The 23,322-nt window shown below is 52.1% G+C and overlaps 1 protein-coding gene across 5 annotated transcripts in view; it reads left to right on the forward strand.

The window, feature by feature from the left end:
• Window positions 1-304: 304 nt before the first annotated feature.
• The window catches only part of DLG5 (discs large MAGUK scaffold protein 5), a 119,550-nt gene continuing 96,532 nt past the window's right edge, over window positions 305-23,322 (forward strand). For 3 of the 5 annotated variants that reach the window (XM_041748634.1, XM_041748635.1, XM_041748637.1), the window contains exon 1: window positions 306-670. In XM_041748634.1, the coding sequence (XP_041604568.1) occupies window positions 367-670 (304 nt within the window). In that variant the 5' untranslated portion in view covers window positions 306-366. Of the gene's footprint in view, window positions 671-23,322 lie in introns of all 5 variants that reach the window. The other 2 variants (XM_041748638.1, XM_041748636.1) reach the window with 1 other exon arrangement.

The following is a 23,322-nucleotide window of genomic DNA, read 5'->3' on the forward strand; positions in this document are numbered from 1 at the left end:
GGAGCCTGCCCGCTGCAGCCCGGCCTCGGGGCGCGCCCGGCCGCCGTCCCCTCCTCCGCCGCCGCCGCCGCCGCCTCCGTCCCCTCCTCCTCCCGCTCTCGCAGCCCCGCCGCCGCCGCCGCCAACATGGCTGCGCTGCTGAGCCCGGGAGGCGGCCGCCGCTGAGCCCCGCCGCCCCGCCCCGCCCCGCCGCGCCCCGCCCGCCGCCCCGCGCATGGCCCCCGCCGCCCCGCCGCCCCGCCGCCCCGCGCGCTAGGCCGAGCCAGGCCCCCGCCGCCCCCGCCCCCGCCCCCGCCCCCGCCGCGGGGAGCCGCCGTCCGCGGGCCGGGCCGGGCCGGGGCGGGGCGGGGCGGGGCGGCCGCCACCATGGAGCCGGGGCGCCGCGAGCTGCTCGCCCGGTGTCAGCAGAGCCTGGCGCAGGCCATGACCGAGGTGGAGGCGGTGCTCGGGCTGCTGGAGGCGGCGGGCGCGCTGAGCCCGGGCGAGCGGCGGCGGCTGGACGCGGAGGCGGGGGGCGCCAAGGCCGAGCGGCTGCTGCAGCTGCTGCTGGCCAAGGAGCGGGACCACTTCCAGGACCTGCGCGCGGCGCTGGAGAAGACGCAGCCCCACCTGCTGCCCATCCTCTACCTGAACGGCGTCGTCGGGCCGCCGCAGCCCCCGGAGGGCGCCGGTGAGTGCCCCCCCCCCCGCGGCCCCCGGGCCGCCCCTGCCCTCCGCGGCCGCCCCTGCCCTCCGCGGCCGCCCCTGCCCTCCGCGGCCCGGCCGCACCCCCTCGGCGAGCCCCGGACAACGCCGAGGCCCGGGCCCCGACCCCCGCCCCCCCCCCCCCCCCCCGCGGCTCCGCATCCTGCGCCCGGGAGCCCGCGCGCGCCTCCGACCCGTGACCGGCCTGGAAGACGAGCCGGGCCAGGGCTGCGCCCCGAGTCTGGGCCCCGCCGCCCCCGCCCCCGCCCCCGCCCGCGCCCCCGCCTGCTCGCCGGGACTCGCGCCGCCCGCACAATGCCCGCTGCGGCTCTTTGGAAACTGGGCCTGGAAAAGTTGGGGAAGTCGCATTGCACCATGGGAAAATCCTGGTGGCGGCCGCCGGGGCTCAGAGCCCTGCCCGGGAGGAGGCCGGGGCCGGGGGAGGCCGGGGGAGGCCGGGGCCGGGGGAGGCCGGGGCGGGGCGGCCCGGAGCACCCTGCCTGCGGGCCCGGGGCGGCGGCGGGGCCGGGGCAGTGGCCGGCCCGGCCTGGCCCGCCGCGCCAGACCCGGAGGCGGGAGGAGGGAGGCGTAGCACCGACGGAGGAGGAGGAGGAGGAGGAGGAGGAGGAGGAGGGGGAGGGGGGGGAGGGGGAGGAGGGGGTCGGGCCTGCGCTCATTAGGCGCCTACTGTGTGGCAGGCTCGCTGCTTTATGCGGTGACCGGTGCCGCCCGGAGCCGCAGCCGCCTGGACTCTGACTCTACCAGGGAGAAAACTGCGGTTTGCAGAGCGTGGGGCACCAGGGGTTTTCATCAGGACCCAGTGTTCTGTTCAACACGCCCAGAGCCAGGGTGCAGTCTGGCTGCCACCTTCTCTGTGTCTTGCTGTCCTGGTTGGAAGAGCGAACTGAGACGGCTGACAAAGAGCCGGGAGTAACTGTAGGCCAGAGGCTGATGAGACCCGTTTATTTGGTTGTTAAAGGCCTCACTTATTAAGGGGGCGATTTTACAAGCTGTTCCCGGGAAGAGCTGCGGCGTACGTCGGCCCTCTCAGCCTCACTTTTTATAGTGGAGGAAACTGAGACACACAGAATAAACTGTTGTCCCCACAGCACTTCATTTCCTTGGTGGCCCGCTCTCTCCACTTTGGGATATCCGCCTCCAGCATTTACATCCCTAAGACCTGCTTCAGTCCCCCAGTTATGGTCATATTTGAGGTGCTGGGTCCTCTCCTGGGCTGGTGCTTTGGAGGATGCTAAGAATGGCTGTCAGATGTGCCCCTTGAGGATAAAGACACAGGGAAATCTCATTGGGGTAATTTTTTCCCCCTCAATTGTTTTTATCTATTTTTGAAGGAGAAAGTTGATCGAGGAAGTGCAGACGTTAGAGTTCAGACCCACGTCCTCCCTCCTCGGGATGTGTTGGAATCAGCGATGGCTTTAATCTCTGGAATAGATGGATGGATTGCCGTTAATTCTCTCCTTCTCCATGCCTGGCAGAGGGGGGGGGGGAGGCTCACTGGGGCTGAGGTTGTAGGAGCTGGTCTCGACCTCCAAGGAAGAGATGGGGTAGGGTTGGGATTCCCCACCCCCCACCCAGGGCAGTGATTTAAGACGCTAATGTTACCACAAAGCAGAATTCTGTGGCTTTGCAAGGGCTCATGAAATCCTCAGAAAAACAGTTGTTAGGGGGGAGTTACGTTCATTTTAGTTAACACTTTAGAGAAGAATTAGGACAGCATGGTATGGCAGGAGAGAGCTTCTGGGGTGGGGTAGCGTAGCGTCCAAGTAAACGGTAGTATCAGGACCTTTGTAAAGGATGAGTTATTGTGCAGTGGTTTCCCAACTTTCTTTTTTTCTCTTTTGGCCAGCGAGCCCTTCTTATGGGGCAAAGCTCAGTGCGTAAGAGAGCTGCTCTGGTTGCCGGGAGGGAGGCACCTTTCCCTGTGCACACAGGTCCACCGCCCTGCTTGTAGTCAGTTCCACACTCACATCTGTATGGTGTGAGGACAGGGCAGGAGTCACAGGACAGGAAGGGGCCTGAGGTGAGGCTAAGGCCCCTGCTCCTGATTCCGTGTTGGGATGTTTTTTTCTGTTACCTGATTAGGCCCCCTCAGTACAATTTCAGGCTGTTTCCTGCATTGAGAAACTCTGGAATTTTCTAGCATACATGGATCTGTAAGGAAGAAATGAGCACCTTTGCCTCTGCTGGTGGTACTAAGGAGGGGAGAACTCCTGTTCTCTCGAGGGACTCAGGTGTCTCGTGTCTTTCTTTTCTGCAGGTGAACCGGGATCTTGTTTGGTCGTTCAGAACCCACTCTGTCCCTAGTCTTTTTTTTTTTTTTTTTTGAAGATTTTTTTTGTACTTGTTCATGAGAGACACAGAGAGAGACAGAGACATAGGCAGTAAGAGAAGCAGGCTCCCTGTAGGGAGCCCGATGCAGGACTCGATCTGAGGACCCCAGGATCACGCCCTGGGCCAAGGACAGACGTTCAACCCAGGCGTCCCAGTCTCTAGTCTCTTCTCTCTGATTCAGTTACTAACATCTGAGTTTTCTCACTTGAAGATCCTTGACTGCCTGCCGTCTCCCTGCAGTGAGGGCCCCTTCCTGGCTGGGCGCCTCAGTTTCTTTACCTGTGAGATGGGACTAAGGGTGCAAGGCTGCCTGTCCCAGCAACTCAGGGGGAGGGCGGAAGTGCCTGTTCCTGTGCTCGGTCCAGGTGGGGCTGCCATGCGCACGGAGGCAGAGGTGAGGAGGATGTAATTCCAGCTCGCAGCTTGCCACCTAGTTGGGGGAATGGGACACTCAGGAGAGTGACATGATGAGATAGATCAATTGAGTGATACAGATACAAGCAGGCTTTTTCCTCCTTTTAAAACTCCGTATATCACATACTTTGCCCCAACATTCTCGTCCACCTCTAGTGGCTCGAATTACCACCTACACATGAAGGTCTCCCCCAAATCATGTTACCCCGGGTCTCTCGTACAAGACATAAGTGGTAGACCTGGTGGTTGCCCCTGTGTGCTCGGAGGTGGAAGCTCCCCTCTCCATCACTGTGCCTCCTGGTCAGTGTCCTCACACGCTGCCCACTTGGCTTCACCAGCGGCGTGGGAGCAGACCCGGCAGTGGCTGCTGGAGGAAGGCTTCGAGGAGGGACTGGGTCGAGCTGATGTCTAAGAGGCCGCGTGAATGTGCACAGGCAAAGGAGGAGGACATTCTGGTTCGGGTTGCAGAAATGAGACCGGTGTGAGCAGAGCAGGGGTTGGCATGGGCTCCGGGGTGCAAAGTTTGCTGGAGTGACCATGATGGCTAGGCTGAGCGAGGACGTTGGGAGGCACTGGCAATGGGGACACTGTCCACTTGTCACAAGTTAAAGCTGGAAGACTTTTTTTTTTTTTTTTTTAAAGGAATAACCTACCAGGCTTTTCCAGCAGGATGAGTACAGTTGGCTGCTGATTGTCAGGTGTGGATTATTTATTATTCATTAGAGGTTGCCTGGCCCTTTGTTCTCTACTCTCTTTAGGTACCAGCTACATCATCTTCGTCTACTCCAGCCTGGAGGGTCAGCAGGGACAGGGACATGAGTAAAATTTCCAGCCATTGTAGTTTTTCTTCTGGTTCTTTTATTTGTGTTATTTGAGAGGAAGCCATGGAGACACCTGCAAGTAATGGTTAAAAAAAGGTTTCTAAGAGAAAGGCAGATTTTATTTATCCCTCTATGTGTATTAGTTCAGGGCACCTTTATTGCAAGTGATGGAAACTTAGCTCAAAGTGTAGTAAGCAGAAAGGAGAAATTTATTATATAATATTCCAAAAGCTTGGGGTGGATGGGAGAACCCGGCCTTTGGATGATTGATCCCTGAATGCTGTGGGCTTTTTCCATGGAGCATGGCCTCAGGACCTTGTGGACTTCATCTTCATGGTCCCTGGCCAGAGAATAAAGGGATTTTATTTATTCATGAGAGACAGAGAGAGAGAGAGAGGCAGAGACATAGACAGAGGGAGAAGTAGGCTCCATGCAGGGAGCCTGGTGTGGGGCTTGATCCCGGGAACCCAGGATCACACCCTGGGCTGAAGGCAGATGACCAACCACTGAGCCACCTGGGTGTCCCAAGGGAGCTCCATTTAATGAGCCCAGGGGGGAGATCCCAGGGCAGGTCTCTGCTTGGCTTGACTTGAGTCTGTGTCCACATCAGGCCCAACCACTGTGGCAAGGGCTAGAGGACTGAGATTGTCTCAGCAATTGACCCCATGAATAGGGTAGGGTGATGGGATGCTGTGGGTGGCAGCCTGGACAGTGTCATATGGTTCTTGAGGTGGGGGTGGGGTGAGGGAGCCGTTCTCCAAAGCATGGTGAGCAGAAAGGATGTTGGTGCAGCTAAAACAGCAAGCAGTGTCCACTAGATGTGGTCCCATCTTTGTGTGATGCTCAGTTTGCAGACCAAGTCCTTACTGGAGTGGGGTGGTGGGACACGGGCTCATCCTTTACTAAGTTTTAGACTTTGAGCGAGGAAGTTAAGCCTTCTGAGCTTATCTCCTACTCTGCATAGTAGCTATGACAGTAACTACTTGACTGTGTTATTTGACAATCAGTAGTAAGAGGGAGAAGTATTTTGTTACTGTGGCGAGCAACGCAGCATCCAACCGGCCTTCTCACTAGGAACCTGGGATTCTCCTGATATTTCTGAGGGTTATGTCAGGGCTCCTTGGAAACTACGCTGAACAGATGTTAGGGCTACTTTTCTTGTGGCCCTGGGTCACCTAGAGTAAAATATAATCTCCATGAATTCACTGTTGGAGCCTGGCCCAAGATAGGTGTTCAGTAAGTTTCTGTTGAATGGATGACTTGTCCACTATGTGTAGAATGAGTGGTGTGTCCCGTGTAAGTCCAGATTCTCTTCAGAAATATATTCCTAAGTGGTGACTTCACAGTGACAGGAGGTTGTGGGAGTGTGGGAAGGCTAGAGTGAGTCCCAGATGCACACACGGATGTCACCACCCACAGTATGTCTGTGATGGAAGCAGGTGGTGTGACATTGATGTGCCAAGTTCCCAAGGTTACCCATCAGGTACCAGTGTGCTGGGGCTGGCTGCCAGGAGCCATGTGGGGTGCCCACATTGTCTGTTACGGGGTTGGAGACACCTTTCCTTTTCACTCTCAGAATTTGAATGTCAGCTTGGTGTCCTCGAAAGAGACCTGGATGGGGATCTGCTCCTAACTGTGCAATATCTTGACCTTGGATGAGCTTCTTAGCCACCCGGTGCTTGGGTTTTTGTTGTTGTTGTTTTTCCAGTACTTATGGTCAAACTAGAAGTATAGCTTGAGTAAGGAAGGGCTTGCTTGGTCCTATGGGATTCTCAGCGCTGCCAAGGTGGCATTCTGTCCAGGGAAGCTCGGGATTTGGGCGTGATTCTGAGACTTCTAGCTTTGTACCATGGTTACTGTTTTCTGATTCAGTGTTAGGGTTGAGTGTTTTTTGTTTTGTTTTTTGTTTTTGTTTTGTTTTGTTTTTTTGATACTCTGGCTTTCTTTTTCCTGAAAAAGTAAGCCACATAGGAGAAATATTTTGTGTTGGGTGTTTTAGCCCCTCCCCTATCTCATTCCAGCCACCTGTATATTCTGCAGGCCAGTGCCAGGGGGTCTTCAGTAATTTTTGTAAACTTGGGAAGACACGAGCCTCAGGAACATTGGGCATAGAGCAAGAGGGCTGAGCTGCTTCTCAGTCTGTGCAGTAGGGATGCAGAGTGTGTTCAGCAGAGAAGACTTTTAAATGGGATTGAGCTGGGGGTGGGCGATGGGTGTTACACTGTTTCTCACATTTCCCTGGGCCAAGTAGCATGTCCCTGAATTTTGTGCCTCTACCTTTTTGAGACAGAATTCCATGAAAGTGCTACAGAAGCATTTAAAACTAAATGGAGATGTTTGGAGCACCCCACGTTGGCCATCCAGCTCTAACCCCTTGATGGATAATCGAGAGGCGACGGTTCACTGTGACGTCCATCTCACACTAAGGGTCATAACCCCTTCGCTTTGAGTTTTGTTTTTTATTTTGATAAAATATATGAAACATAAAAAACTTACCATTGAACCATTTTCCCCTCTGTTTTTATTGTGGCAAAATATACATAACATGAAATTTACCATTTTCACCATTTTTAAGTGTAGAGTTCAGTGGTATTTCGTATATTCCCATTGTTGAGCAGTCATTACTCCCATCTATCTCCTGAACTGCGTCTTGCAAAACTGAAGCTCTGTATGTGTGAAACAGTAATTCCTCATTGTCCCCTTCCCCCTCAGCTCCTGGCAACCCCCATTCTACTTCTGTCTCTGACTTTGACTGCTCTGGGTGCCTCATAGAAGTGGAATCACACAGTATTGGTCTTTTTTGATGGGATGATTTCAGTTAGCATGGTGACCTCAACGTTCATCCCTGCTTAGCATGTGTCAGAATTTCCTCACTTTTAAAACATTTTTATTTGATTAAAAAATTTTTTAATTATGGCAAATAACGCGTAACCTGAAATTTACATTGTAACCATTTTTAAGTGTATAGTTGAGTAACATTAAGTATATGCACATTGTTACTTAAGAGATTGCTAGAACTTTTCCATCTAGCAAAACTGTAACTCTGTACTCATTGATCAACTCCCTGTTTTCTCCTCTCTCCACCCTTGGTAACCACCGTTCTACTTTCTGTCTCTTAGGAATTTGACTGTTCTAGGTATGGCATGTAAGTGGGATTATATAATATTTATCCCTTTGTAATTGTCTTCACTGAGCATAATGTTTTTAAGATTCATCCACGTTGTAGCAAATGTCCGAGTTTCCTCCCTTTGTGAGACTGGATAATATTCCATTGCATGTGCAGACCACATTTTTTTTTTTTATCTGTCAGTGGACACTTGGGCAGCTTCTACCTTTTAACTCTTGTGAATAAAACTGCTGCCACAATTGGTATACAAATACCTCTTCGAGTCTCTGCTTTCGGTTCTTTTGGGAATTATTGGTAATTCTATGTTTAATTTTTTGAGGAAACATCATGTGTGCTTGAGTTTTAATTATGAAATCCATATTATCCACAGCATCTTGACTCAGGGTGAATGGCTTGGCTGGAGTCCTGGTTCCAACATTTTCTTTCCTTTTTTCTTCTAACACCTGTGGATTTTTACCTGCCACCTATTTTGGAAAGTCTCAGCACAGTTTCTTTGGACTTTAAAGAAGGATTTTAGTTTATGTAGTCACCTGTGACGCTTGAGGCCCAAAGTTAACTGTACAATCCCAGCAGTGTTCATATCTGGCCGTCGAGGGGTGTTCACACATTTCCATCTTGTTTCCAATACTAATATCTCCATCCCCAAAGGCCCTGAAGTATGTTAGTTATTTCTGCTCTGTACACACTTCCTCCTTTTCCCATTCTGGGTTGGTTTTGTTTTTCAGTCTTGGATCCAGGGTAATGGCTATCAAGATTTTCTTTCAGAAGGCCTAGGTCAGCATTTCCCAAGGAAACATCTTCTCATCACTGGTCCGGTGGGATGTTAGTGGCGTAGCTTGACAAAAGGGTTCTGTGGTCAAAACATCTGAACAGTGCTGGTTTGAACAGGACTTCTTTACTGGGAGCCTCTTGAGAGCCCTAATACCCCAGTGTGCTTCGGGATTTCACTGGAGTGGGTGCACCAGGCAGCATTTCCCAAATGGATTTGACCACAATATCTTTTTTTCACTGAGCATCTTGCGACATCAGAGTTCTGAGAAGTGCACTTTTGGGAAACTTTAACATCAGTGCATGGAACTGGAGCATCAACGTATACCATCGTTTCTTCAGACTTTCTCCCAGCGCTCGCTCTCGCTCTTTCTCTCGGGGTACCAGACCCTGACCTTTCCCATCTTCTAAACTCCAGTATCAGCTGCAAGAGGCATGTGTGGTTCTGGGGCCCGTAGATTTTTTGGACGTGTGGGTAACTTAGATATGCAGTAGATTCTGGGACTAGTAGATGTTGAGGGTGTGTGACCTTGGGTAAGTTGTATGACCTCCCTGGGCCTCCCAATTCCCCGGTGTGGCTTGATAAGAATGATTTTGTGATGGCTGTTCTTGGAAATGGTTAAGTCTCTTGGGGTTTTCTCCTTTTTCTTTCTTCCCCTCCCCTCCCCTCCCCTCCCCTCCCCTCCCCCTACTCTATGCCCCAGGTGGGGCTTGAACTCATGACCCTGAAACCAAGAGTCACATGCTCCACCAACTGAGCCAGCCAGGTGCTGCGTCTTGCAGTCTTCTTTAGGTCTGAGTGAGCAGGACTGGGCTTTGGTCCCCAGTCAGGGTTTCCAGGGGTGCCTTGTGGAGACATGTGATTGGACAACTGCTGGTCTGGGACTGGCTAACTGTTGGTGCTGGGCTGGGGAGCAAGAAGACAGTCTCTACCCCCAGAATGCTAGGAAGGTGGTCGACTGGTTGACCTGGAGGAACGAGCCAGGTGGCTTGAACATCATTGGTAGGTTTGGAGCCAGGGAGAGAGGCCACAAGGCTAGAGACCGCTGAGTATCATAAACCAGTCTTGGGACGCCCCCCTCCACAGACTGGGGTTTAAATCCTGGCTCTTCTGTCTTAGGCTGTGGGACTTCAACTTCCTTCCCTTCTGGCTTTTCTTTCTCCTTATCTGTAAAAAGGCGAATAGCATTCTCCTCCAAGGGATTTGGTGAGGACCGAGGTGACTTATGTGAGGTGAGAGCTGTTGCTGCTCTTCTAACCGTCCTGCCCTCAAATGGAGAGCTGGTGTCCCACCTGTGCCGGGAATCAGGGGGTATCACAGGGCCCAGGCCATACTTGGAGTCAGAGTCTGTCTAGACTGTGCAGCAGACCAGGAGGCCCTGCCTGCTGGGGCTGCTCAGAAACACGCTTTCACAGTATTTTCGTCCTGTAGCCCACATTTTAAGGAGGGAGTTGCCATGGGCTCAAGAAGGACCTCAGGAGGAGCTTATTTTGTAGAAAAGAAGACTTAGAGGGGCTTGGATGCCTGTTTTCAAAAGGACACAGGGCAGTGATGAGACCCGATTTTCTTGGACCCCAGAGAGCTAAACATAGGCTGACAGGTGAAAGATAACTGGGAGGTACAACTGAATTCGACTTAAGGAGGGACTTGCCTCCCTCCTTCCTTTCTTCTTAGACTTTATATCACACGACTTTCAAACCCACACAGAGACAGAGTGTGTAATATAATGGACACCCTGCTCTCCCAACAATTCTCACTTTCCATAGTAATGTCAAGCCCCAGACAGCCTACTGCTTCCCCATAAATGCTTTAAGAGATAAGAAGGCCTTTTAAAAAAGCATAGCCAGCCAGCTGACAAAATGCATGCATGGTAATTTATTTTTTATTTTTTGAAAAGATTTCATTTATTTATTTTGCAGACAGAGAGAGAGAGAGAGAGAGAGAGAGAGAGAGAGAGAATGTGCACAAGCAGGGGAAGCGGCAGGTAGAAGGAGAGGGAGAGGTAGGCTCCCCGAGGAGTAGGGAACCCAATGTGGGGCTCCATCCCAGGACCCTGGGATCATAACCTGAGCTGAAGGCAGATATTTAACTAAATGAGCCACCCAGGCGCCCCTTCATGGTTATTTCATGTCTTCTCCTACTTACTTGATACTCTACGTTTTCTCAGAAATGACTTTTTATAGATGGTTTGTTCAAATCAGGATTTTTAGTAAGGCTCACACATTGGATTTAGTTGATGACTCCCTTCTGAGTGTCTTTTATAATCCCTGGCAGCCACCCTTCCCCTGGTCTTTTGCTTATGGAACGACTTCTCAGTGCCAGCCAGCCATGGCGTGGACTCTTGTAGGGCCTTCCTGAGAGTTCATCTAGGTGACGGGAGTGCACAGGGTGGTTACCCGGAGAAGGGGCTGTGGAGTCCAGCCATAAGCCTCTTCAGCCTCTGTTTCCTCATGGAGCTGTTACAAACAATTAAATGAAAACATGTGAAGTGTAAATGTTTATGATTGATTGATTGATTGATTTAAGCTGTAGGGCTCTTTTCATTGAGCAGACTTGTATATGAAAGGCAGATGTGTCAAGCAGACAGAAATGTGCTGTGGTGACCGGGTGTGGAGGCCTGGAGCCCGTCTGTTTTCATCGTGGCCTCCCCAAGGCCCCCCTGCAGAGATCCGCGGGGCTCTCCAGGGTTCACGGAACACAGTCTGAAAACCGCTTGTTCGGGTGCTTTTGTTTCAAGATGCTCCCTATGCTGAGAGAGAGAGGAGCCACCCACAAGCCTCACCTTCCTCTGACTCAGTGAAGCTGAGTTGGTGAGTCATAGCTGGACAAAGAGGCTGCCATCGGTGACAGCCGTGTCTCCACCAGATACTCTTGTCTTTTTCTGCTTCCTCTGTTTACCTTCGTAGGTTTCCTTTTGGGATGACCCATGCTCTCAGAAATGACAGATGATCACAATGCGGCCACTAAAAAGTCCCCACTGTCTGCTATCCAAGACAGTTCTGTGAGCAGGAGCAGAGTGCAGCCCCATCTGTTGGGGGCCTTGGAGTGGGAAGTGGTTACCTTTTTTGAAAATTCTTTCTTTCTTCTTTCTTTCTTTCTTTCTTTCTTTCTTTCTTTCTTTCTTGTGTTCTTGCATTCTTTCTTTCTTTCTTCTTTTTAAAATTATTTTTAAAGATTTTATATATTTATTCATGAGACACAGAGAGGCAGAGACACAGGCAGAGGGAGAAGCAGGCTCCATGCAGGAAGCTGGATGTGGGACTCGATCCCAAGACCCCCGGGTCACGCCCTGAGCCCAAGGCAGATGCGCAACCACTGAGCCACCCAGGAGTCCCCTTCTTTTTTTCCTCTTTCTTTTTTTAATATTGTCACTAATCGGCGTGACCCCTACATTGCATAAGAGAACTGTTAGCCATTGCCACATGCATAAATCAGGCCCTGCTGATGCGTAGCCTGCACGTGGAGCCCCAGAAGCTGCCGGTGTGGGAAGCAGGTTGTGGTCCCCCACAACTCTGAGCTGCTGCCAGAGTTGGCTCAGTGTGCCCATGTGCAGTATTCTCGGGCCTCTTTCTGTGTTAACTTCGGGTTACTTGTCTGAATGGTATATGTCCTTTAAGATGGCCTGGGACCCCCAAGGGAATCTCCTTAGACCTCATTTTGACCATTGTGAATCTTCTGTCCACGTGTGAAAATCTGTCTGGCCAGTAGGGAGTGATGTGATACCAAATGGAAATAAAACTTAATTTTGTTTTTATATTGTGATATAAGAAGTCATGCTTAAAAAAATTAGAACCTGGGGCACCTTGGTGGCTCAGTGGTTGAGTGTTTGCCTTCGGCTCAGGTCGTGATCCCGGGGTCCTGGGATCAAGTCCTGCATTGGGCTCCCTTTAGGAAGCCTGCTTCTCTCTGTGTCTCTCATGAATAAATACATAAAATCTTAAAAAAAAAAAAAAATTAGAACCTGAAGCAGCTTAGAATCAATACTCCCAATAGTATCTCTTCGTACTCAGGGTAGCCTCTCTTTCTTCTAATCTGGTCAGAAGTTTCATTTCCTGTTGGTGTTTCTTAAGCAGCTTAACATTGTTGAGTATCAAGGTTGGAAGGGGTCTTAGAGACCACTTTGCCCAAACAGCTTATTTTTGTAAATGAGCAACAGCAGTCCACAGACACAGAGACTCCACCGGGCTCTTAGAGCACGTCCTTGGCAGAGCGGGCACAGGACCCAGGTATCTTCTTCACAGGTTGAGGCTCCTTCCAAGGTATCTCTGCCAGCCACAAGCTGGGTGGGGAATCTCAGGAACCTTGGCTGGTTTTTCCTGATCTGGGCCTGGCTCTGCAGGTCCCAGCCTTTCCAGTGAGGCTGAGCAAATGACAGGCATCTCTGTTCATGGGGCTGTACTGTAGCTTCTCATGCCTGACCATTGAGAAAAATCTTTATCAGTCTGTGCAGTTGGTATTTACGTTCTGCACGTGGGCACACTGAGCCAAGAGACGCTTGTCGGCCTGCTCAGGGCCACCAGCTGCTAAGAGGCTGGGCAGGCTTTGGAGTCCTTGTCAGTTTCTTTATAAAGACTGCATTTGTTCTGGACTCCGGCCCATCCGATGAAGGTCCCCATTGAGACGTCTGGTCCCTAGCCTTGGACACCCCTCCCCTCCTTGTCACAGCGTTCATTCATTCAGCACCTGTCAAACCGGGGGACTCTCTGGATGTAGACATAGGATGTGACATCTAAATTTAGTGCTGAGTCAGAGGATGGGTTTGATATTGGCAGGAGGTACCTCCTTGTCTCATTCTTTTTGTGACACAGCAGAAACTTCCAGGGCTGCCTGCCGTGGCTTCTTATTGCTTAGTCACAGGACAGAGTTCAGACAGGAAAATGATGCCATGGAGCCTCTTGCTCCAGAGGAGAAAGCATTGAACAAAAGATAAGAGGGTAAAGGCCCGTGGATCCTGAGTTGGGACCCACCTCCATGGTTAACTTGGTGGGAACAGGATCTAGGAAAAAAGCAAAAAAGTAGATGAAAGACTAAAATGTAGTGCTTCTGGGTCCTTCTATGGAAAGAGTACAGCTGAACCTGAGGCAGCTTAGAATTTAGGGTCTACGTGTATGAGAGCATACAAGCCTGTCTATTCTCCTGACTCGTTTCTGATAGAAAATGTCAGACCACGTTTATAAATCCTGTCCTATTTTATCTCCAGTTTATGAGCCCAGGGAGAGGAAACAAAGCAGTGAGCAGTTGTCTTTACTTTCTGTGCCAAGTTGGGGAATTTCGTGTAAGAAAATGAGGTCTTTCTTCTGCTCTCAACCTCCCTCATTTTAAGGCTTCTCGTGAACACTCACTGGAGCTGGCCACAGTGTCTTCTTGCATGAGTTTACCTGACTTTAGGGTGGAGCCCAGATTCAGACCCACATTTTACCTGTCGATCTGTCCATCCATCCATCTCCCCACCTGTCACCCGAGCAGCATGTCTCTGGTCATTGCTCTGCCAAGTATGGAGCATGAAAAGGTGAGACAGACATTAGCATCACCTGTGAACAGCACCGGAGACCCGCACCAAACCCTTCTTTTAGCTGGAGTATATAGCCCGTTGTTCATCAGAGTTTTTTCTCTTGGTTGCTCTATCCTGGAGCTTTTAGAAATGCCAGAAAGTAATCAGCCCAGCTTATTGACCTGCTTACTCCTCGCCTTCCGTTTGGTGGTTTAAAGCAAATGGTATGTGTTTCTCAGAAGAACAACAAAAAAGATGGGCCCTGCCCACTAGGAGTTTATTGTCTCATTGGAAAGCCCAAACCCAAAGGAGCAGCTGTCCAGCTGTACAGATGCCCCGGAGCAGATGAGGTTGCTTTAAGGAGACTGGAGTGTACCGTGCAGAGGGCTGACGGGCTAGGTGGGTACAGGAGACATGCAAGGGGGAAGGCAGGCCTGGTGAAGGCGGTACACAGGGGGAGAGCAGGAGACTCGCAGAATCCATCCTGTGAGTAGTGGGTCTTTACGGGAGTCCCGGGCTTCTGCTTGGGATGTGCACTCAGCAGGTACTGGGAAAATGAGGCCAGGCTAACCTGGCCCCGGGAGGCACAGGGTAGGTCTGGTTGCTGCTTCCAGTCATTCTCCCTATGATTGGTTGTCTGTGAGGCGCCTTGAGCGTGCAGCTGGAGGGAACCGGCAGTGCTGGCATGGGGTGCTGGGTTGGAGGAGGAGGGGGAGGGGTGTAGGCTGAACGGCCTTCCCACAGTCCTCAGAGATGCCCGCTTGGCTTTCTCTGATTTGTTAGGTGGATTGAAAAGCTAAGTTTTTTCTAAGGTCTGAGTGTGCGAGTTCTAGCCGGGGTGTGTAGAAGTCAGCCTGTGAGAGCTCTGGGCTGTGTCCCCTGGCCCGTTCATGTAGCCTCTCCGGACCTTATCCTGGTTTGTCTGATGGGGTCTGTGACACCACCTCCTTCCCAGAGCCCGTGTGAAAGGAGGTGGACGGTGCAGGGAAACAATCCCATGCATGCAGATGATTGTGTGCTGTGTAGATGGTACATGTTTCTATTGCACAGGATGCTTGGTCTATTATTTTTGTGTTCATTGTCTTGTTTCCTCTCATTAGCAACCCTTTGGGGGTCCTTACTCCACCTGACAAGTGAGGGAACAGCTTGAGGAGGCCCTGTCACTTTGGGAGTCAGTTCAGTGGAATGGTTAAGAGTCTATCTGAGCCAAGTATTGGGCTCAAACCTGGGCAAAGTCACCTTCCCTTTCTGTGTCTCAGCTTCCCAATCTGTGAAACGAGGGTAGTAGTAGGACTTTGTACTGCAGGGATTAAAGGAATTACTGTTTGAAATTGTTTAGAGCAGTGCCTGGCACTGTGTAAGCATAGACTGTTCTTTATGTTGTTATTAGGGCCCCCGTCTCCCGGCTGTGTAAGTGCCACCTGAAACTGTGAGTTCCAGGCTGGGTGGGTTTGGTTTGTTCACCCACTCTATTCCACACTCATGGTGTGGTCTACAGACTGGTGCTGGTCTGTGAGCTCCGGGCTCCTGATCTGTGATGTTAGCACCGAGGTTACAGTTAGGGTTTGGCAACCTTCAGAGCAGTTTGACCTTGCCGGGACTCATTGAACAGGTATAGGCTGCTTCAGGTGCTGTCCAATCACATGGGGAGTCACATGTGCCCGGAGCCGTGAGTAACCAGCAGCAGGAGGAGGACCGTGTGACTGCAGATAAAAAAGTGAGAGCTGCACTCTGTTGCTTCCCACCCCTCCACAGTAGGCTCCCTTGGGAGGACCCTCTGCCAACCGAGTGGAGCAGGCAATTCCATGGCATTTTGCAAGCTGGTGCATGATGTTTATGCTCCAGCAGACTGTGACAGCTCAGGGCAGCGAGGTCTCCCAGTGGAGATTTGTATTCATGAGCAATTGTTTCCAGTCAGTGCCATTGACGCTCACTGTAGCAAATGCCCTGCCAGCTGTTCTCCTAGCAGGTGTGGTTCTCACAGGTTTGTGAAGAATCCATTGTGAACTCTCTTCCTTTCCACCTCTTGGGCTGGCAGCAACGAGAAAGCTGGATGCTGGGGCGCCTGGGTGGCTCAGTCGGTTAAGTGTCCCACTCTTGATTTCCACTCAGATCATGATCTCAGGGTCCTGGGATCAAGTCTTGTGTTGGATTCCATGCTCCTAGTGGAGTCAGCTTGTGTCTCTTCCTCGGCACACTCCCTACTTGCGTGCTTGCTCTCTCCCTGTTCAAGCAAGCAAGCAAGCAAGGTGGATGCTGTCCATGCACAGCAGAGTGTTGGGGGTACAGAAACTTAGCCCTGCTGGTGCAGCCATCCTGGAGCCTCTGCCAGGGTCCCCACAAAGCCCTGACCCTGTAGCCCCCTCCTGGGGGGAGATCGCCCAGCCTCTCACACAGGTCCCTGAGGGGACAGGTTCACTGCAGTGCCGTGCAGGGTGGTGTCCATTCTAGGGAGAGCTGATGCGAGCAGTGGTGGGCCCGGACCCACAATCCACAGCAGTTGAAATGACTGAGGAGACGCTCATGGCCAAGGGGTAGATCTTAAAGTACAGTGCCCAGTGACAAAGTAAACCAAGACGGATAATACAGTGCTATTATGTAAATTAATCATACAGATAATACCCATTTCGCAAGAACACAACATAAACACAAAGGAATGGTTGCCTATGGATGTGCAGGAGGAGAATGGTCAGGGAAATGGGAATAAAAGGAAATAAAATGAGAGGGGGAGGAAAGAACCTCACTTTTTCCTACAGGCTGCTATCTTTGAGGGAAGGGCCTTTGTGCTGTCTTGGTTGTGCTTGATTGCTCAGCTTCTGGTGGTGTGGCATCTGTGTGTCTTGGCCGAGCTGGCAACCTCAAGCAGGTGGTTCACCCAAAAGTGGCCTCAGAGAAGAGTTACCCATACTGCGCCACTGGGCAGGGGCAGCTGTTCACGGAACAGTGGACTCGGTAGGGATGCAGGTGTTTTAATAAGCATCTAGGTAATTGTGGTAGGTAAGAGGTGAACAGTGCTGACTTAAACCGCGTGTTGTGAAGAGGCGTCAGCAATGCTTGCAAAACCCCACGTTCTCATCTTGGTCATAGTGGGAAACTATGGGTGGTCACCTTGTAGGTCAGTTCATTAAGAAAACAGCTCTGTTCCATGTGTTCATTGATCATGTGATGCTGTGTAGTGCGAACTGAATGGGGAGACAGGATTTTAGCTTCAGGAATCCTGTTTAGGATAAGGATTCGTTTTTTTTATTGCCGGAAAGTATTGCTTTAGGGAAGGGAATGAGCTTCTGGCTGCTGGAGGTATTCAAGTAGAACTTCAAGCATGGCAGGGAAGGAGTCCTTCTATCACGTTCATGGTTGAAATAGATGCTCCCTGTGATCCTTCCTGTTCTGCCTGAGTGGGGCTTCAAGTTTTAGGCCTGATGCTGATAATTAAAACAGAAAAGTTACTTGGTTTAAAAAAATATGTAATTAGCCATGTTTATGGTAGAGAATTTAGGTAAGGTAGATAATCAAAAGGAAAATAAGTTTGCAGATCATCTTACTAGGTGGAGATAACCACTATACAATTCTTTTTTCAAGAGTGAGAAAGGAATCTTTTTTTTTTTAAGATTTTTTAAAAATTTATTCATGAGAGAGAGAGAGAGAGAGAGAGAGAGAGGCAGAGACACAATCAGAGGGAGAAGCAGGCTCCATGTAGGGAGCCTGACGTGGGACTTGATCCTGGGCTCCAAGATCATGCCCTGGGCCGAAGGCAGGCGCTAAACCACTAAGCCATGCAGGGATCCCCTGAAAGGAATAATTTTTAATGGATGCACAGTATTGCCCTGTTATGCTATGTGTCATTGGTTCCCCCTGCTTGGAGATTCAGATTCCCCATTTTTCAATATAAATCATATTTGAGTGAAAGTCCTTATGCATAGATATTTGTGTAGTTTTTTAAAAATAGGTATTTTATTTTTTTAAAGATTTTATTTTTAAAAAGATTTTATTTATTTGAGAGAGAGAGAGAACATGAGCAGGAGGGGTAAAGGGAGAAGCAGACTCCCCGCTGAGCAGGGAACCTGATGCAGGACTCGACCCCAGGACCCTGAGATCATGAGCTGAGCCCAAGGCTCACTCTTAACCGACTGAGGACCCAGGCACCCGTGCATAGGTATTTGTGGGTTTCTTTATATCTTCAGGGGGAATTCCTGAAAGTGCTGCCACTGGGTCAAAGGGCATGTACGTCTTTGGGGCTTTTGACGCACGTTGCCAGGCTGACGCTTCTGACTGAGTCGCTCCTAGGTTTCTCCAGGTGTGGCCTAGGCAGTGTTCTTGAGAAACCCCCCCCACCCCCACCCCCCGCCCTGAAGCTCCTGAAAAATGGGCCTCCTGGGCCTCACCATGGGGGTCCTGAGACAGCCTGGGGGTGGGTTGGTCTCCGCATCCCATCCACATTTCCAGCACGCAGGAGACCCCACCTCAGGGTGGGCATGTGTGTCCTCCGTGTGTGAACCTGCTGGGAGAAGGGAAGCAGAGCGGCCCATCTGTCCCGTCCTGAGGGCCACCTGTGATGTTGGTGGGCGCCGGAGGAGCACAGCCCAGGGACCTACCTCCAGGCACCATTTTCCTTACCGTCAGGTGGAGTCTCAGCGTGGTTTCAGTGAGGCGGCATCCTCTCTGTACCAATATGTTTGTGACGTCACGAGGTGAGAAGGATCTCACTGGGGCCAGGCCAGATCTGGGAAGGGAGCCCTGGGAAAAGTGGGTCAGGACGCAGAGCTCCTCTTGGCCACTTCCCCAAGGCGACGTGGGAGCGGGGTGCTGGTGGCTGAGGCCCCCTCCAGGCCCCAGAGTCTTTCTGTCCAGGTCAGCGGAGAGGAGCTGCTTTTGCTGTGGACTGCTGCCTCCCATGTCCAGGGGGAGAGAGCCGGGAGGCCCGGGGCCTGAGCACCAGGGGGCAGTGGAGAAGGCGGGGAGCTCGGCCCCCAGCCGGGTGGCCCCCGGAGTCACTGATGCTGCCTTTCGCCATCAACCTGTGGCTGGGCTATGTCCTAACCCTGGAGCTCAGGTGTCCCCAGCTAAGGAAGAACTGCTTGCCGTGTGTAATCTCCAGCAGGTTACTCTAGACAGGCTGTTTACCAGTTGTCCCTGCAAAGGTCAGGTCCGCCTCTGACTGTCCTGTTTCCTGGTCTGTAAGTCTAGAAGGGAGATCATTCATTCCCTTACTCACGCCCGCCACCACCCTGAGCTGGGATGGTGGGATGAATGACCTACGTATACGAAGCAGGTAGCGGTGCCGCTGGCTGGGGGACTGGTAAGTTGTGCTCTAATGTGGTTAGAGACGGCATCATGAAGCACAGCCAAGCAAGGGATTGATGTCTGACGGAAGGGAGAGTTGGGCCAAGGGCCATTGCATGGAGGGCGTAACTGGAGAGCGAGCTGGGCTTTGAGAGCTGAGTAGAAATGGTCAGGGGTTGGGTAGGTGCCTTCCAGGCAAGGGAGGAAAGAGCAGTGAGCCAAGAGCCTGGCGTGCTGCGTCGTCGTGGGCACCGTGGTGACTGGACGGTCAGGGAGGGGCTGGAGAGGGCAGGGCTCAGGCCGTGGCCCTGGCCTCCCAAGTCTGCTTCTGACGCTTCTCCGTTGTGTGGCTTAGGCCACGAGGCTCAATATTTCGGAGCCTTGGCTTCCTCCCCTGCGAGATGAAGTAACCAGACCAACCTTAGAGGAAGTTATTAAATGGTGTAACACACAGAAAATGTGTAGTATGTAGCCCAGAGCTTGGCACAGAATCATGTGCTCCATAAGTATTTGTTTCCCTCCTTCCAGTACTAGGGTGAGACTTCCTGACTTGATCTCATAGGCCATGGGAGCCATGGAGAGTTGTGGAGCCTGGGATTAATAAGATTATATCTATTTACTTGAGTGTTTGTGTGTTTTTATTTATTTAAGAAAAAGATTTTATTTATTTATTTGAGGGAGAGAGAAGGAGCAGGGGAAGGGCAGAGGGAGAGGCAGGCTTCCCGCTGAGCTAGGCTCCATCCCAGGATCCTGGGTTCATGAGCTGAGCTGAAGGCAGATGTTTAACCGACTGAGCCACCCAGGCGTCCCAGTTGTGTGTGTTTTAAAGATAGCTTTGTTAGTCTGGTGAAGGATACTTGGGGTCTGGGGTGGTGAGGCTAGAAACACAGGCTGACGCCAGGAGGGGTGAGAGGGATCCTGCCCACATGGTCCCCTGTTGCATGTCGCGTCTGTCAGCTCCAGTGGGCTGCTGGGATGGCCTGCCTGAGCGCTGGGCAGTGGTTTTGCCAGGAGAGGGTAGATGTTGAGATGTGCTCCCAGGGAGCCGGTTAACCCTAAGGGAGGCTACAGAACTGAATACTTGTGGGGCTCGGGTCTGGTCAGGAGAAAGGGGGATGCGTGTCCAAAGGTTGGGCTGGAGCCTGTGGAACAGGCCGTGATGGCGATGGTTGGCGTGACGGCAGCCTTAGTGCACACTTACTGACCACTTTTGGTGTGTGCGAGGGAGCTTATGTTGACGTCTCAGGGCTCATCACGACCAGGAGATGCGGGGCTGTTACTGTCCCCATTTATGGGAGAGGGGACGGAGGCACAGGGAGGGGGGTTACTTGCCCAGAGTCCCAAGCTGGCGAGTCAGGGTTTCACCCCTGCGGTTGGCGCTCAGGGGGCACACCCGCCGAGAGGGGCTGGGAAACGGAGCAGCTGTTAGACTTGGGGTTTTGGCTCTCAGTCTCGCCGCGCTGCGTGGGTTGCCCCCAAGGAAGAGCGCTGGGCGCACGGAGGCCGTCAGCGGCGGGCCGGTTGCCTCTGGAGGCCGTGGGCCCCGAGCCTGGCGAGGCTGGACGGCAGCCTGGGCTGCGCGGCTGCGGGAAGGCGAGTCCCCATTGAGGAGCTCGCCTCCCCGCCCCTCCTTCCCTGCGTCCTTCCCGGGCGGCCCGGCCCCTCGGCCCTCGCGCGGGGACAGGAGTGAGCCCGTGAGTCTGGGGTCGCCACCACGTGCCGAGTGCCCGCAGGCCCTGAGAACGGCCCACGCGGTGGCTGCTGATGGCAGCTGTCCTGGGGCCCCGGGTGACAGAAGCCCCCAGGCTGCCGCCTCGCCCTGGCCTGAGGCCTGAGGCCCGGCCTTGGCAGGGGGCGCCTGGAGGCCCTTCCCGCGGCCACCGGCCAGCACAGGCTTGACCACGGCTGGGCCTGGGTGGGGGGGGCAGGGGCCCTGCGTCCGAGGGTGCCCAGGCAAGCCCCAGCCCGAAAGGAGAGACCCGGGGCCCAGCCTCGTGACTCGTGCGCCCTCGGGAGCTGCTCCTGTGCCCATGCCAGGTGGTGTCATCCGGGGGTTGGATTAAAAGATAACTCCGTTGGCAGGAGGAGCGGCCCTTTGCTGCCTTTAACCAGCAGGTCGTGGCGGGCCCTGGGCAGGTGCTCCCAGCACTGCTGCTGGGCGCCTCGGCCTCTCCGCTCGCTGCCCTCCGCTCCTGTCCCTCCTGCGGCCGGCTGCCCTCCTCAGATGGCCTCTCCGCCCCCTGTCTCCTCTGGGGACAGGTTGTAAAGTCCCCAGTGAGCAATTCCATAGGATTCGTTTTCCTTTTCCTCCCTTCCTGTCTGAGGAAGGCAAAGTCCCCTGGAGCTGCAGGTGAAGTGTGCTGGGGCAGGGTAGAGGCGAGGAAACAGAGTCCAGGCTGGTGGGAGGGGGCGGGTGGAAGGGTGCGGGACCAGCTCAGCCCAGCTGCACTGTGGTTCCATGTCGCTGATGCAGGAGGCTGTTTGGCTCCTCAGGAGCTGTGAGTCTGGGGGGGAAGTTGCTCCTTCTGAGCTGGCATGGCCGTGAGTGGTCTCGGGGGCCCTGAGTTGGTGGTCACAGGGCTCCTGAGGCTCTCTGGGCAACCCCAGACGGCCGTACTGCCTGTGGGCAGTGGAGATGAAGGGCCTGCCCCGCGTTCCCGAGCCTTCAGGGGACCCACAGGCAGGGGGGCCAGAATATTTTGGTAAAATATTTCCAAGCTTCTTCCCATGTTGCCCATCATTGGACAGGCCCTTATTTTGGGAATCCTTTCCTTCCTTCCCTTTCCTTCCTTCCTTTCTTCCCTTTCCTTCCTTCCTTCCCCTCCCCTCCCTCCCTCCCTCCCTCCCTCCCTCCCTCCCTCCCTTCCCCTTCCCCTTCCTCCCTCCCTTCCTTCCTTCCTTCCTTCCTTCCTTCCTTCCTTCCTTCAAGTCATTATACCACTAATAAACTGTACAGTAGAATTTTTTCTTTATTATTTGCCTAAACATTCGTTTAATTAGAGGAAAAAAATGTTTTCAGAGTATTTTCCCTCTTGTGTAGGTAAAACATGCATCATTATTCACCTATTTTTATTTATTTATTTATTTTGTTTTAAAGATTTTATTTATTTATTCATGAGATACAGAGAGAGGCAGAGACACAGGCAGAGGGAGAAGCAGGCCCCCCATGAGGAGCCTGATGCAGGACTTGATCCCAGGACCCCGGGATCACAACCTGAGCCAAAGGCAGACGCTCAACTGCTGAGCCACCCAGGCGCCCCACTCACCTATTTTTAAATCACCAATAAAGTAGCAATAATTTAAAAAAAATGATCTAGGCGGTGGTATCCTGAATCATTTTATTTTTCTTCATATTTTTATTTTAAACAAATTTCTAACAGTATTTCTGCCCTCCCCAATATTTTGTTTTGTAAATTCTCTAGTACACAGAAAAGTTGGAAGAGTAGTACAGTAAACATCTGTACAGATGTCACCTAGATTCATCAGTGGATAACAGCCTGCCACATTGGCTTTTTTACCTGGTTACTGTCTGTATAGTCATATACAGTTGTTTTTACTCATTTGCTTGGAAAAAAAAAATGGTGGACATGAGGACACCTCACCCCTGAACACTGAAGTGTGTGTCACGTGTGGCCCAGGACGTGCTCCTACATGACACGCCACCGCTATCGCACCCGAGGAATTCCACACTGATCCAGTATGTTCTACTATGCAGTCCTTTTCAAGTCTCCCCGATTTGTCCTAAACATGCCTTCATTGTTTTTTAAAAATTGAGCCTCTAATAAACACGTTGTATTTGGTTGTTATGTTAATGTTATTCTTAAAAACCTGGATTATAAACTTGATTATCAGTGATTGACATATCTTTGTTAGGGCGCCGTGTTGTAACACAGATGCGTACGTATATACATTACTCATCCGTATCCCCTAGGCAGTCTTAGAGTTCTGGAAACTTGGGAGGGGCCTGGGAGATCTGCCTTCTTCTTCTTGTTCTTTTCTTTTTTTTTAAAATCGGATCTGTGGTCTGAACATTGGAGAGACCTTTCCAGTGTCCCAGTTTGAGTTCTGCATATGGGTTCTGAATTTCTTAGGTTTTATGAAATCTGACACCTCCAAGTCTGGACATTTTAAACTGTCCCGCTAAATTCTTTTAAGTACCCAGGGCTCAAATATACCATTGCCTGGAGTGTTACAGGTCATTTGACGTAAAACAGAGAAAAACTAGTGTTGTCTTCTATAAAGCTCAGAACCTCCTCCTCCCCCCTCCCCTTTTAGTGTGGGGTCACTGGCCTCCTTAGCTCTGGACACCCTCAGAAGGGCTGATTGCTGCAGCAGCGGGGAGGGACGGGGAGGGTCATCTGCCTCCCCTCCCCCGGACTTTGCA

The sequence above is a fragment of the Vulpes lagopus genome, chromosome 3 (genome assembly GCF_018345385.1).
Source record: "Vulpes lagopus strain Blue_001 chromosome 3, ASM1834538v1, whole genome shotgun sequence".
In the NCBI taxonomy this organism is placed as follows: Eukaryota; Metazoa; Chordata; class Mammalia; order Carnivora; family Canidae; genus Vulpes; species Vulpes lagopus.